Below are 14,537 nucleotides of genomic sequence, written 5' to 3'. Positions count from 1 at the left end.
ATGAAGAGGAAAGGATTCTTTTCGCTTTCGCAGCTAAAAGGGATAAACAATAACTTAAGTCTTACAAACACTATTGATAACTCTTCTTGGTGTCCAAAATGGTAAGAATCAGTTTGAGTCTCGTCCACATTCTATATCAGACAATCAGATCATAATGTGATATATAAACTAGAGATGATAATAAAAACTCTTTTTAGTGAGTCAACTCAGAGTGAATGAGTCGTTATTAGGAGTCAGCTCGTTTAACGACTCATTTCAGAGTCATACAAAAACCCGGCATAAACGTATAAGTTAAAATTTTCAAAGTTTGAGAAAATGTAAAAATTCCTTCATTTTTGCACCAAGTTTTGCCTATAATCTTCTAACCTGTGGTCGATAGATGGCACCAATGGCTACATTTTCTTCTTGGACGGCCATGCCCTCAGATGTCTGTGCCAGAAGTTATTCGAGGAACCAAGTTCCATATCCTGTTTGAGAAAATGTAAAATTTTCTTCATTTTTGCACCAAGTTTTGCCTATAACTCGGTCGGTATACAACGGATCGCCAATCTTTAACCTGTGGTCAATAGATGGCACCAATGGCTACATTTTCTTCTTGGACGGCCATGCCTTCAGATGTCTGTGCCAGAAGTTATTCGAGGAACCAAGTTCCATACCCTGTTTGAGAAAACGTAAAATTTTCCTCATTTTTGAACAATTCAGCAAAATTTATAAATGTGATATATTTTAATGCGAGTTTGTTGCAATAAGTTTGTTTTCACTCAAATAATGCTTTAAATTAAAAAAAGAATAAAAAATCAGAAAAAAATTAAAAAAAAATTTCTACTCGAAAATTTCATAAGGCTTACCCCTTACGATTTTTTTTGGGAAATTTTTCAAAAAAATTTAAATTGATTTATTTTAATGCCAATTGGTTGCAATGAGTTTCTTTTCACTCAAGTAATGTTTTAAATAAAAAAAAGAGTGAAAAATAATGAAAAAATAAAAAAAATTCAAAAAAATGAAAACTTACTAAGGCTCATTTTTGCACCAAGTTTTGCCTATAACTCGGTCGGTACCCAACGGATCGCCAATCTTTAACCTGTGGTCGATAGATGGCACCAATGGCTACATTTTCTTCTTGGACGGCCATGCCCTCAGATGTCTGTGCCAGAAGTTATTCGAGGAACCAAGTTCCATATCCTGTTTGAGAAAATGTAAAATTTTCTTCATTTTTGCACCAAGTTTTGCCTATAACTCGGTCGGTATACAACGGATCGCCAATCTTTAACCTGTGGTCAATAGATGGCACCAATGGCTACATTTTCTTCTTGGACGGCCATGCCTTCAGATGTCTGTGCCAGAAGTTATTCGAGGAACCAAGTTCCATACCCTGTTTGAGAAAACGTAAAATTTTCCTCATTTTTGAACAATTCAGCAAAATTTATAAATGTGATATATTTTAATGCGAGTTTGTTGCAATAAGTTTGTTTTCACTCAAATAATGCTTTAAATTAAAAAAAGAATAAAAAATCAGAAAAAAATTTAAAAAAAAATTTCTACTCGAAAATTTCATAAGGCTTACCCCTTACGATTTTTTTTGGGAAATTTTTCAAAAAAATTTAAATTGATTTATTTTAATGCCAATTGGTTGCAATGAGTTTCTTTTCACTCAAGTAATGTTTTAAATAAAAAAAAGAGTGAAAAATAATGAAAAAATAAAAAAAATTCAAAAAAATGAAAACTTACTAAGGCTCATTTTTGCACCAAGTTTTGCCTATAACTCGGTCGGTACCCAACGGATCGCCAATCTTTAACCTGTGGTCGATAGATGGCACCAATGGCTACATTTTCTTCTTGGACGGCCATGCCCTCAGATGTCTGTGCCAGAAGTTATTCGAGGAACCAAGTTCCTTACCCTGTTTGAGAAAATGTAAAATTTTCTTAATTTTTGCACCAAGTTTTGCCTATAACTCGGTCGGTATACAACGGATCGCCAATCTTTAACCTGTGGTCAATAGATGGCACCAATGGCTACATTTTCTTCTTGGACGGCCATGCCTTCAGATGTCTGTGCCAGAAGTTATTCGAGGAACCAAGTTCCATACCCTGTTTGAGAAAACGTAAAATTTTCCTCATTTTTGAACAATTCAGCAAAATTTATAAATGTGATATATTTTAATGCGAGTTTGTTGCAATAAGTTTGTTTTCACTCAAATAATGCTTTAAATTAAAAAAAGAATAAAAAATCAGAAAAAAATTTAAAAAAAAATTTCTACTCGAAAATTTCATAAGGCTTACCCCTTACGATTTTTTTGGGAAATTTTGCAAAAAAAATTAAATTGATTTATTTTAACGCCAATTGGTTGCAATGAGTTTCTTTTCACTCAAGTAATGTTTTAAATAAAAAAAAGAGTGAAAAATAATGAAAAAATCAAAAAATTCAAAAAAATGAAAACTTACTAAGGCTCATTTTTGCACCAAGTTTTGCCTATAACTCGGTCGGTACCAAACGGATCGCCAATCTTTAACCTGTGGTCGATAGATGGCACCAATGGCTACATTTTCTTCTTGGACGGCCATGCCCTCAGATGTCTGTGCCAGAAGTTATTCGAGGAACCAAGTTCCATACCCTGTTTGAGAAAATGTAAAATTTTCCTCATTTTTGCACCAAGTTTTGCCTATAACTCGGTCGGTACCAAACGGATCGCCAATCTTTAACCTGTGGTCGATAGATGGCACCAATGGCTACATTTTCTTCTTGGACGGCCATGCCCTCAGATGTCTGTGCCAGAAGTTATTCGAGGAACCAAGTTCCATACCCTGTTTGAAAAAATGTAAAATTCTCCTCATTTTTGCACCAAGTTTTGCCTATAACTCGGTCGGTACCAAACGGATCGCCAATCTTTAACCTGTGGTCGATAGATGGCACCAATGGCTACATTTTCTTCTTGGACGGCCATGCCCTCAGATGTCTGTGCCAGAAGTTATTCGAGGAACCAAGTTCCATACCCTGTTTGAAAAAATGTAAAATTTTCCTCATTTTTGCACCAAGTTTTGCCTATAACTCGGTCGGTATACAACGGATCGCCAATCTTTAACCTGTGGTCAATAGATGGCACCAATGGCTACATTTTCTTCTTGGACGGCCATGCCCTCAGATGTCTGTGCCAGAAGTTATTCGAGGAACCAAGTTCCATACCCTGTTTGAGAAAACGTAAAATTTTCCTCATTTTTGAACAATTCAGCAAAATTTATAAATGTGATATATTTTAATGCGAGTTTGTTGCAATAAGTTTGTTTTCACTCAAATAATGCTTTAAATTAAAAAAAGAATAAAAAATCAGAAAAAAATTTAAAAAAAAATTTCTACTCGAAAATTTCATAAGGCTTACCCCTTACGATTTTTTTTGGGAAATTTTTCAAAAAAATTTAAATTGATTTATTTTAATGCCAATTGGTTGCAATGAGTTTCTTTTCACTCAAGTAATGTTTTAAATAAAAAAAAGAGTGAAAAACAACGAAAAAATAAAAAAATTCAAAAAAATGAAAACCTACTAAGGCTCATTTTTGCACCAAGTTTTGCCTATAACTCGGTCGGTACCCAACGGATCGCCAATCTTTAACCTGTGGTCAATAGATGGCACCGATGGCTACATTTTCTTCTTGGGCGGCCATGCCCTCAGATGTCTGTGCGAGAAGTTATTCGAGGATCCAAGTTCCTTACCCTGTTTGAGAAAATGTAAAATTTTCTTAATTTTTGCACCAAGTTTTGCCTATAACTCGGTCGGTACCAAACGGATCGCCAATCTTTAACCTGTGGTCGATAGATGGCACCAATGGCTACATTTTCTTCTTGGACGGCCATGCCCTCAGATGTCTGTGCCAGAAGTTATTCGAGGAACCAAGTTCCATACCCTGTTTGCGAGAATGTAAAATTTTCCTCATTTTTGAACAATTTAGCAAAATTTATAAATATGATATATTTTAATGCGAATTTGTTGCAATAAGTTTCTTTTCACTCAAATAATGCCTTAAATTAAAAAAAGAATAAAAAATCAGAAAAAAATTTAAAAAAAATTTTCTACTCGAAAATTTCATAAGGCTTACCCCTTACGATTTTTTTGGGAAATTTTGCAAAAAAAATTTAAATTGATTTATTTTAATGAGAAATTGGTTGCAATGAGTTTCTTTTCACTCAAGTAATGTTTTAAATAAAAAAAAAAGAGTGAAAAATAATGAAAAAATCAAAAAATTCAAAAAAATGAAAACTAACTAAAGCTCATTTCTGCACCAAGTTTTGCCTATGACTCGGTCGGTACCAAACGGATCGCTAATCTTTAACCTGTGGTCGATAGATGGCACCAATGGCTACATTTTCTTCTTGGACGGCCATGCCCTCAGATGTCTGTGCCAGAAGTTATTCGAGGAACCAAGTTCCATACCCTGTTTGAGAAAATGTAAAATTTTCCTCATTTTTGCACCAAGTTTTGCCTATAACTCGGTCGGTACCAAACGGATCGCCAATCTTTAACCTGTGGTCGATAGATGGCACCAATGGCTACATTTTCTTCTTGGACGGCCATGCCCTCAGATCTCTGTGCCAGAAGTTATTCGAGGAACCAAGTTCCATACCCTGTTTGAAAAAATGTAAAATTTTCCTCATTTTTGCACCAAGTTTTGCCTATAACTCGGTCGGTATACAACGGATCGCCAATCTTTAACCTGTGGTCAATAGATGGCACCAATGGCTACATTTTCTTCTTGGACGGCCATGCCTTCAGATCTCTGCGCCAGAAGTTATTCGAGGAACCATGTTCCATACCCTGTATGAGAAAATGTAAAATTTTCCTCATTTTTGAACAATTCAGCAAAATTTATAAATGTGATATATTTTAATGCGAATTTGCTGCAATAAGTTTCTTTTCACTCAAATAATGCTTTAAATTAAAAAAAGAATAAAAAATCAGAAAAAAATTTAAAAAAAATTTTCTACTCGAAAATTTCATAAGGCTTACCCCTTACGATTTTTTTGGGAAATTTTGCAAAAAAAATTAAATTGATTTATTTTAATGCCAATTGGTTGCAATGAGTTTCTTTTCACTCAAGTAATGTTTTAAATAAAAAAAAGAGTGAAAAATAATGAAAAAATCAAAAAATTCAAAAAAATGAAAACTTACTAAGGCTCATTTTTGCACCAAGTTTTGCCTATAACTCGGTCGGTACCAAACGGATCGCCAATCTTTAACCTGTGGTCGATAGATGGCACCAATGGCTACATTTTCTTCTTGGACGGCCATGCCCTCAGATGTCTGTGCCAGAAGTTATTCGAGGAACCAAGTTCCATACCCTGTTTGAGAAAATGTAAAATTTTCCTCATTTTTGCACCAAGTTTTGCCTATAACTCGGTCGGTACCAAACGGATCGCCAATCTTTAACCTGTGGTCGATAGATGGCACCAATGGCTACATTTTCTTCTTGGGCGGCCATGCCCTCAGATGCTTGTGCCAGAAGTTATTCGAGGAACCAAGTTCCATACCCTGTTTGAGAAAATGTAAAATTTTCTTCATTTTTGCACCAAGTTTTGCCTATAACTCGGTCGGTATACAACGGATCGCCAATCCTTAACCTGTGGTCAATAGATGGCACCAATGGCTACATTTTCTTCTTGGGCGGCCATGCCCTCAGATCTCTGTGCCAGAAGTTATTCGAGGAACCAAGTTCCATACCCTGTTTGAGAAAATGTAAAATTTTCCTCATTTTTGCACCAAGTTTTGCCTATAACTCGGTCGGTACCCAACGGATCGCCAATCTTTAACCTGTGGTCGATAGATGGCACCAATGGCTACATTTTCTTCTTGGACGGCCATGCCCTCAGATGTCTGTGCCAGAAGTTATTCGAGGAACCAAGTTCCATACCCTGTTTGAAAAAATGTAAAATTTTCCTCATTTTTGCACCAAGTTTTGCCTATAACTCGGTCGGTATACAACGGATCGCCAATCTTTAACCTGTGGTCAATAGATGGCACCAATGGCTACATTTTCTTCTTGGGCGGCCATGCCCTCAGATCTCTGTGCCAGAAGTTATTCGAGGAACCAAGTTCCATACCCTGTTTGAGAAAATGTAAAATTTTCCTCATTTTTGCACCAAGTTTTGCCTATAACTCGGTCGGTACCCAACGGATCGCCAATCTTTAACCTGTGGTCGATAGATGGCACCAATGGCTACATTTTCTTCTTGGACGGCCATGCCCTCAGATGTCTGTGCCAGAAGTTATTCGAGGAACCAAGTTCCATACCCTGTTTGAAAAAATGTAAAATTTTCCTCATTTTTGCACCAAGTTTTGCCTATAACTCGGTCGGTATACAACGGATCGCCAATCTTTAACCTGTGGTCAATAGATGGCACCAATGGCTACATTTTCTTCTTGGGCGGCCATGCCCTCAGATCTCTGTGCCAGAAGTTATTCGAGGAACCAAGTTCCATACCCTGTTTGCGAGAATGTAAAATTTTCCTCATTTTTGAACAATTTAGCAAAATTTATAAATATGATATATTTTAATGCGAATTTGTTGGAATAAGTTTCTTTTCACTCAAATAATGCTTTAAATTAAAAAAGGAATAAAAAATCAGAAAAAAATTTAAAAACATTTTCATCTCGAAATAAGGCTTATCCCTTGCGGTTTTTTGGGAAATTTCGAAAAAAAATTAAATTGATTTATTTTAATGCGAATTGGTTGAAATAAGTTTTTTTCACTCAAATAATGCTAGAGATAATAAAAAGAATAAAAAAAATTTAAAAAATTAAAAAAATTCTATCAATTTTAAAATTGCCTAAGGCTATAGCCTTAGACATTTTTTGAGTAATTTAGCAAAATTTTATAAATTGATTTATTTTAATGCTACATGGTTACACCCATGAGTGAGTAAGTGAAAAAAGAGTCACTAAAACTCCTTATGGTGAGTGAACGAAACTCGTTCAATACAACGTTTCAACTCACTATCTCATTCTTACTCACTTTGCACATCTCTAAAATAAACCGAAGTTGTACAAACAAATTTATATACGTTTTATCTGCTCTTTATTTCTAAATTTCTAAATAGTGCTAATACATATGATACCATTTGCAATAGTTCCATTTAACGAGTAAAAGCGGTGTGAATATTGGTAGAAAAGAAACTACATTTACATAATGACCAAAAAAAAGAATAGTTAGAAAGAATAATTAAAGTACATTTGTGTACGAAAACCTGTGACAAACACGCAATAAACAAATATATTTCTCTACCACCATCTTATCTGCTACATCTACTACTCTCTATTGCTTAACTGTTACACGTGGTTGTTGTTTTGTATTTGTAATAAATGTCGGTTGTTTGTTCCACAATCGGTTTTGTGCAATTGAAAAAAGAAAGTCTATAGCAAGTGTTTGTACGAAATGCAAAAAAAAGAAAACGAACGTCAGTGAAGTAACTCAATTTTTGGCTGAATGGTCTAATTCTTCTTGGGATATTGAATGTTAAAGGTATTGAAGCTTGAAATACATAGAGGTACTACTGCACACGTTACATGAGGGATTAGTTCTTACTACATCGATATAAAATTGTACTCTTGTTCACTGTCGTCTGTACTTGCTTCCAGGTCGCTACATATACACGACATTTATATGTCACTTTGTCTATCATTTGCAATAGTAAAAATAGTTCCACCAAAATGGCTGCACCAAATATCTTTGCTATTGGCAAAACGAAATCTTCTTACTAAGCTAATTGGATTTATTTCGTGAAGTGTTCTTCGCTCTTTTCTGATACTTTTCTGTGCTTTACACGGTTACTGACACTTATGTGAGAAACAGAATAAGAAAAAAAATACAAAATTATCAAACTGGATAGTTAAACAAATTGATTGATGTGAATTATTAAAAAAAAACACACACACACAAAACGGAAAGACAAGTTATCGAATTTTGAAGCACAATTCACCGCTTATTCCAATAGTTGTACACATCATCATCTTAAGAGGATATTCATTTTTGCCATTTCTATAAGCTCTTTTTCTCATTCTTTGAAACCTTGTTTGAAGTTGATTGTGTTTTGTTAGCTCTTTGATCAATCCAGATGCGTTCGATTCACTTCACTTCCCTCTGATAAGAACGCATGTTCGAGATTTTGTCAACACTTTTTCGTAACTTTCCTTAAACTTGCAAAATCGAATAAAAAAATACAGAAATATAAGTAAATTTCCCTCATCAGGAAAGAATGCATGACTTACGAAACTATGGTAAAGGAAAAACCCAATACAGAACATAAAACCAACGAAAGAAAGGTTCAAAAAAATCGATACAAACGACCGAACTTAAAGTGTCTCCAGTAATCAAATCAACATCCCTTGGAGCAGCCTCCCATCGTCGGATGCTACGATCGTACGGAACGCACCGATACGATCGCCGTTGGTTGTGCCAAGTTCATCCAAACTCTCACCAAGTTCGCCGTCCAGTGCGGCAAGCAGATTTCCCTCGGAAGAATCGCCACCGAGCAGTTCGGCCGAAAGGTGTGCGGTCGGTGTGCTGGACAGCGATTTCGGAATGTACCCTCCAGCCGTACCACCGTACACGTACGGTGAGGGAATCTTTTTCGGATCGAGCTGACCCTGCTGGATGGCGCGCCATATTTCCATATCGTTCGGTGTCAGCAAGCTGGGCGAAACGATCATCGAGAATTCATCCATTGCGGTTGTGCCTGCTGTTGCTGCCGGCTGGTTTGAGGTAGCTGAAGATGTGTTGAATAGTTTCCCAGATCCTCTGAAGCGGTTGGCATCGTTATCCTTAGCGACTGTAGCCGAAAGCATGGAATCTGTCTGAATCGTGAGTGGGCGAGTGATCGGATCGTTCAGTGGGCGTTGGCCACCAATCAATGGATTGATCGAATTGAACAGTATGCCACTGTCATCCTCGTCTCCAACTGCAAGAGAAAGGGAATGGTTAACAAATCACCTGAGAACCGTTAGCAGCATTCACTTAATTCATACTTACGATTGAAATGCATGTCACCGGTCGTGTTTTCGCACTGCATTTCATTGCCATCTGAGGAAAGCTCCGTGGCGTTCTCAATTAAAACTTCCGGTGGAGTTAAGGGGATGGTTTGCTGTAGCGTATTGAGAAATAAAAGCAAATTTGGATTCAAATTCTCAAACAAGAAAGGTGATCCAATTTGTTCCAGTGATGTTTTCTTTCTACTTCCGTGTGGGTGTTGAGCGATTAACTTTTAATTAAATTGTTAAACTACTTTTACTACGAACAGTACAGAACATAAGCAGTTGTGTATGGATAAAATACATTTCGATGTTGATAATCATTCCATAATTTAGATACATTAATTCCACATCCCAAACCACTTCTCCAGCAAATAAGGTTTGTTAAAAATGAGATGCGTGTGTCGCATTTTACAAAAAGTTTGACCTACCTAACTGGTAAAGCAAAATGATAAATGCAACCAAATCTGTATTCAAAATACATCAAAAACGAAAACAATATGATTTCACAAACAGCCTATAGTATATGAAAATTTACTTACAATGCTTGTATACTTTTCAATTGTGATTCCCACAATGGAAACAACAATCAACAACAACAATGGAAACAACTATGCTTAATTTGAATAAAATTATTTGCTCGTTTATGTAACAATTTCTTGACTGAAAGTCAAAATTATCACATGAATTCAAGTATAGAATTTTCCCGACACCCGCTGTATTGAATTAGACACTAAAATTCGAGATGCAATTGTTTTATAGAAAATAAATCAGGCATGCTCAATATGTATCAATTTTGTATAACATGAGTTATGTACCAGAGCTGACTTAATTGTTTTCTAGAAAACATTAGAGGATTTGTTTTATGAAATAAGTTTGAAATTGAATAAACTATTATAATAGCAGCGAAATTAAATCGATTTTTTAATATTTGAGACTCCCTTAATAAACGATACTACACGTTTGCAAATAAAAAGTCTCTTTTAATAAATTGCTCAGATGTCTCGTGATTTAAAATCTGTTTGACAAATAATGATATAATTTCATCAACTTCAAAACAATGTTTTTGATTAATGATTTGGTTTTATGTCGCTGCGGCAGATGGTAAGATAGATTGAGGCTTTTAGATAGGATTCAAAGAAAAAGCTAAAACTAACATAGAAAATCACAGCCGGATGGCGAATAAAAAAAAGACACTTCAACTGCAAAGCAAATCTACCCGCTAGCAAGGCACTTTAACAAAGCCGAAGCAAAATCTCAACATCGTGGAAAACAACGAATGCATCAAGCAAACCTTACCGACACACTCCGTGTTAAGACGGCAAAGGATGGACGATAAGGGTAAAATAACAAGAAAATGACAACAAAAAAAAAACGCCTGACGAGCACGTGGCAAAGTTCAACATCCTTTCGAGACATTAAAGAAGGAGGAGGGGTTGGGTGTTCCATGTTCACCCACTGAAGCTTTTCCCCTTTATTCTCGGGCTTACATAACTCATGCACACACACGCAGGTCAGTAGAACTAATAGAGATAACGAAATACTTACTTTCACTCTCTCTCTAACTTTCTTGTCGGATTTTCTCGAATTTCACTTTGCAAGAAAGGAAAACACAAAAAAAAGAAGCCTGCTTTTCCAGAGAATATCGATAACGAGAGAGAGAGAAAAAGAGCATAGGAAAACAGACTCTCTCTATGGAGTCCATCATAGCCCACTGTGCTACTCTGGTTCCATAATCCGCTTACAATCAAATCAAAAGGTTCTACGTTCAAGTATGACGTCAAAACTGACGTCATCATTTTTTGACATACCATTTTCTTGATCCTTAAGTAGGAGAAAAATGCTAATCTACTGATGGAATATGCAAACAGCAAACATAATGTCATTGCACAAAGAAGCACGCTTCTATCACAGCGTGTGTTTGTATAGCTTAGACACATCAATGTGGGTTGATTTTGTGTTCCAATTTTTCTGGCCCGCAAACCATCCGAGCTAGAGATGGATTAATGCACTGGATGATGGATTGTATTGTTGTCGTTAGCCCCATTCAAACGGAGGCTCGATTTAGCGTGTCTGGTTACATGACCTACATTTCTGTACACTTAAATGGTTCAAGAATGGACACGTGCTGTGTGCCGTTCTCGTAATGGCAGGAGACTCATTCGCTTAATGCATTAGGAAGATGTTACCATTGTTACTGTTGCTGTATGAGAAGTAAAGATTTCTAATTACAAAGTAGCAAAATACAAAAAAAAAAAACATATAAAAATTAACGCTCAATACCACAACACTGTCGGAAGAGAGAGAGAAAGAAAACACGATTTGGACACAAATTGATCAATTTTACATTCGGTTTTCGTTTATTTTGTGGGTTTTCTTTCAATGCTGTCAGTCCCAAACGCTTTTCCCCCCAGACCAGGCGGCATTTTCCCTGTGCGCATTTCCCTTACTCGCGGCTCACACGTAATGGCTGTCTCCTAGCGATATTATGATATCCTGTCCTCATTTTGTCACTTTCCCTCATCGTCACCTACTTACTCCCTCTTTCCTTCTCTTCTTCTACAACGGTTTGCTCGTCTAGTGGTTTCTTTCTAACCATTGTTGCACAAAACCTTCTAACAGGAGATAGTTTCGATTGAGTAGCGTAAGTGGATTTTATGTAATGCTCCAAATAGCGATATTATTAATTCGTACAATTCTACTTATTTATTCATTGATGGTTGAATTTTTAGCTTCTCGTTTGTCGATTGCTTTTGCTTTTGTTTTGTTTATTCGCCTCCCTTCGAGACGGTTAGTTTTGGGTTTCTTTTCGCTTTAGTTCTTAATCATCTTTTTTGTTTTATTTGTTTGTTTTGTCCGGTTATTAGTTCGCTTTCGTTCTTTGCTTTTGCTCTTAAGGTTAGTTCCGTTTATTGCGTAAAATTTATTCGAGGAGTTTGTTTTCTTTTTGCTTACGTTTACATTGCCATTTTTCAAGTGTTACGCGTGTACGCGTGTAAAATAAATTCACACAAACTGCCATTTTGTGTTTGCAAGTTTTGCAAATCTTACCACTAGCACATGATTAGTAGTTATAAGTCTTTTGGGAGGGGGGAGGATAATTTGCACGCATTAGTAGCGTTTTCATTGTATTCGTGAGCCAATTGGACTCCATTACGGGTAACTCACGTCACTCAGTTCCGTTGATTACGTGGTGTGAGAGTGTATGCGTTTTGGTTTCATATTAGTAATTTAAGACGTTTTTTTTTGTTATTCAGTGCTACAACTCTACGATCTGATTTTCTGGGATACTAATGTGGTAGTGACATTTAAATAGCGTGTACTCTTGATATAACTCGCTCGCTCAAATGGGTGATGTAACATGGAGCTGGACACGGTCGGGTGCCCTTAGAGTATTTGCATGGTGAATGCACTAAATGCGGCACCATTCATGTTGCATCTTACAATACTACCTTACGCGGGAAGAGTCTACCATTATACATGCATGCTGGAGTTAGGAGTAGTAGTTTAGCTACGGCGAAGAAAAACTGATGAACTATTATGTATACTATACGCTTCAAGTGTTAAGCTTGTTTAACCTCAATAGTGTATGTTCGATTAAGAATGCTGACATCAGGAGTAAGGAAAGAAACATCTGATATGGGAAATCAGCACAATAAGACAGTTCTATTGCCAAAAACCTAACCAGGGACGGAAAGATTGATTGATTCACCGAAACGAACCATTTTCGGTTGCAACCATGCCATTGCATTCGATTTCTTACAATGCAGTTTTCTTTTGTTGTGCATCTCCACTTTTCACACCTAAAGTTCATTCACATTCTGTTCTCGGTGGTTCTACGAGGGAGGAGTTTTTTATTGTTTCGCTTACCGATTGTATTTTGTTTCCTTTCGTTTTTAATTCCTCCTTTGTCGAGCGTTTCGATCGTTCCGAATATCGGGGTCGTGAAATCGTTTCTTTTTTTTGCCCCCAACCCAAAAAAACATTTCTTCGATCACAAAACGATCGACCAAGAAAAAAAAACCGACCTCCACTAGCCAAATATGACCAACGCAACTTTGTTTGCTCTTTAACTCTTTAAATGCCTTCACCTAATGCACTAACTAATTCAGCTGCACAAATGTGCACCATGTCGTGTGTTGCAATGCTTTTGCCGTTCTTCGCCACAAACAGTCCAAAAACCTGTACCAGACTTTAACAATATTTGCACCGTACGTATATTACAACAGTAAAACAACCTTCGCGATCAATAACATTCTCGCCATAAATCAACTTATTATGCCCTTTTACTTGATCCTAATCAGTTCTGTTTTTTTTTTGTTGTTGTTGCCTTAAATTTGTTTCGAACAGTCCCTTATGGTTTGTGTTTATGTTTACCTCACGTATTATATGTTTTTTTTTTTTATTTGCGGCCCTTTCTTTTTTCCTTTTCCATTTACGTGAAATATTTTCTTTTTTTTAAGTTTATTTATTTGTGTTTTTTTGTTTCGTTTATGTAGTTCAGTAGTAGGTTTGATAAATTTGTGCTTTTCCAGTTTTGGAATCCATTCCTTCGGGATGTTAGAATCGAATAAAAAGTCTTACTAAAGACTGTCAGAACTTTGAGGTATTTGATTTTGTAAGATGGAATTTTAAAATATGTATTTTTGTTTCCTTCCGTAACCAGTGAGACTGTGTCTCAACACTACAAAGAAAATAATATACTCTTTGTGGTTTAGATATCTCAACAAAATGGATAAAATAATTTTCTTCGTTCGTGTTGTAAGAACGCATATTGTTGCAGAACAAGATTTGTACTTAAGAATGAGGTATGCGTCGGCATAAGGTTCAAGAAGAGGTTCAGCTAAAATATTGTAAATTTTATATCAACAACCAACAGGTGGAGTAAAACAAAAAAAAAAACATCCCTTTCCCGCCGTTTGCTTTAATGACTATAATTTGACTAATTAGTTGGCATGCAGTTCAACACATGCATGTGGTTTTTGATTTCCATTCCATTGGTGGTGTTATGCTGAGTCGTTCCGTAGCCCCACATCCGTGTAAACAACATTTAAACAACAATGCCTAGCATTTGGTGTGCTTTTTCCCTCCCCCAAATAGTTGTGTATACCAGTGTTCCTTTGCGTTGACAGCTATATTTCTATTTGCCACACACTTCCAATAACAATATACACACACACACACCTTTCTGCAACATTACTTATGCCAACAATTAAAACACCAACAACTATGCCTATTCCATCTGTTTTTTCTTTTCGATTTTACCATTCCAAACTTGACGCTTCCTGGTTAGTGCGCTCCGTGCAACTGGAGAGTCAATAGGGAATTGTGATTTTGGAACAACCAAAATGCATTCAAAATATCAGTCAGAGAAAAATGATTTTAAAGGTTCCAGGCTCTATGATATTAAAATATTTAAGTTTTCTACATTCCTCGGTAACGTCATATACGTTCCCGCTGTTGCCATATGTGTGACAGGCTAGTTATGTTTGAACAATGTTTGAACTCTTACATTTCAATTGCGCT

General features: G+C 36.3%; 1 protein-coding gene and 1 long non-coding RNA gene across 2 annotated transcripts in view; both read right to left on the bottom strand.

The window, feature by feature from the left end:
- Nucleotides 1-367: 367 nt before the first annotated feature.
- LOC125764776 (uncharacterized) lies at nt 368-5,323 on the bottom strand. The gene is made up of 3 exons (XR_007418484.1): nt 5,229-5,323; nt 4,515-4,704; nt 368-556 (listed from the first exon to the last, which is right to left on the bottom strand). It is a non-coding gene; the product is annotated as an uncharacterized LOC125764776 (long non-coding RNA).
- Nucleotides 5,324-7,027: 1,704 nt separating this feature from the next.
- The window catches only part of LOC125764666 (protein similar), a 107,890-nt gene continuing 100,380 nt past the window's right edge, over nt 7,028-14,537 (bottom strand). Inside the window, exons 11-12 of the mRNA XM_049429108.1 lie at nt 9,013-9,124; nt 7,028-8,941 (exon numbers count right to left, since the gene is read on the bottom strand). Coding sequence (XP_049285065.1) covers nt 8,355-8,941; nt 9,013-9,124 — 699 coding nt within the window. The 3' untranslated portion in view covers nt 7,028-8,354. The remainder of the gene's footprint in view (nt 8,942-9,012; nt 9,125-14,537) is intronic.

The sequence above is a fragment of the Anopheles funestus genome, chromosome 2RL (assembly GCF_943734845.2).
Source record: "Anopheles funestus chromosome 2RL, idAnoFuneDA-416_04, whole genome shotgun sequence".
NCBI classification, from domain to species: domain Eukaryota; kingdom Metazoa; phylum Arthropoda; class Insecta; order Diptera; family Culicidae; genus Anopheles; species Anopheles funestus.
The sequence above is the reverse complement of the archived record's forward strand: the minus strand, read 5'-3'. Positions and strand labels throughout refer to the sequence as shown.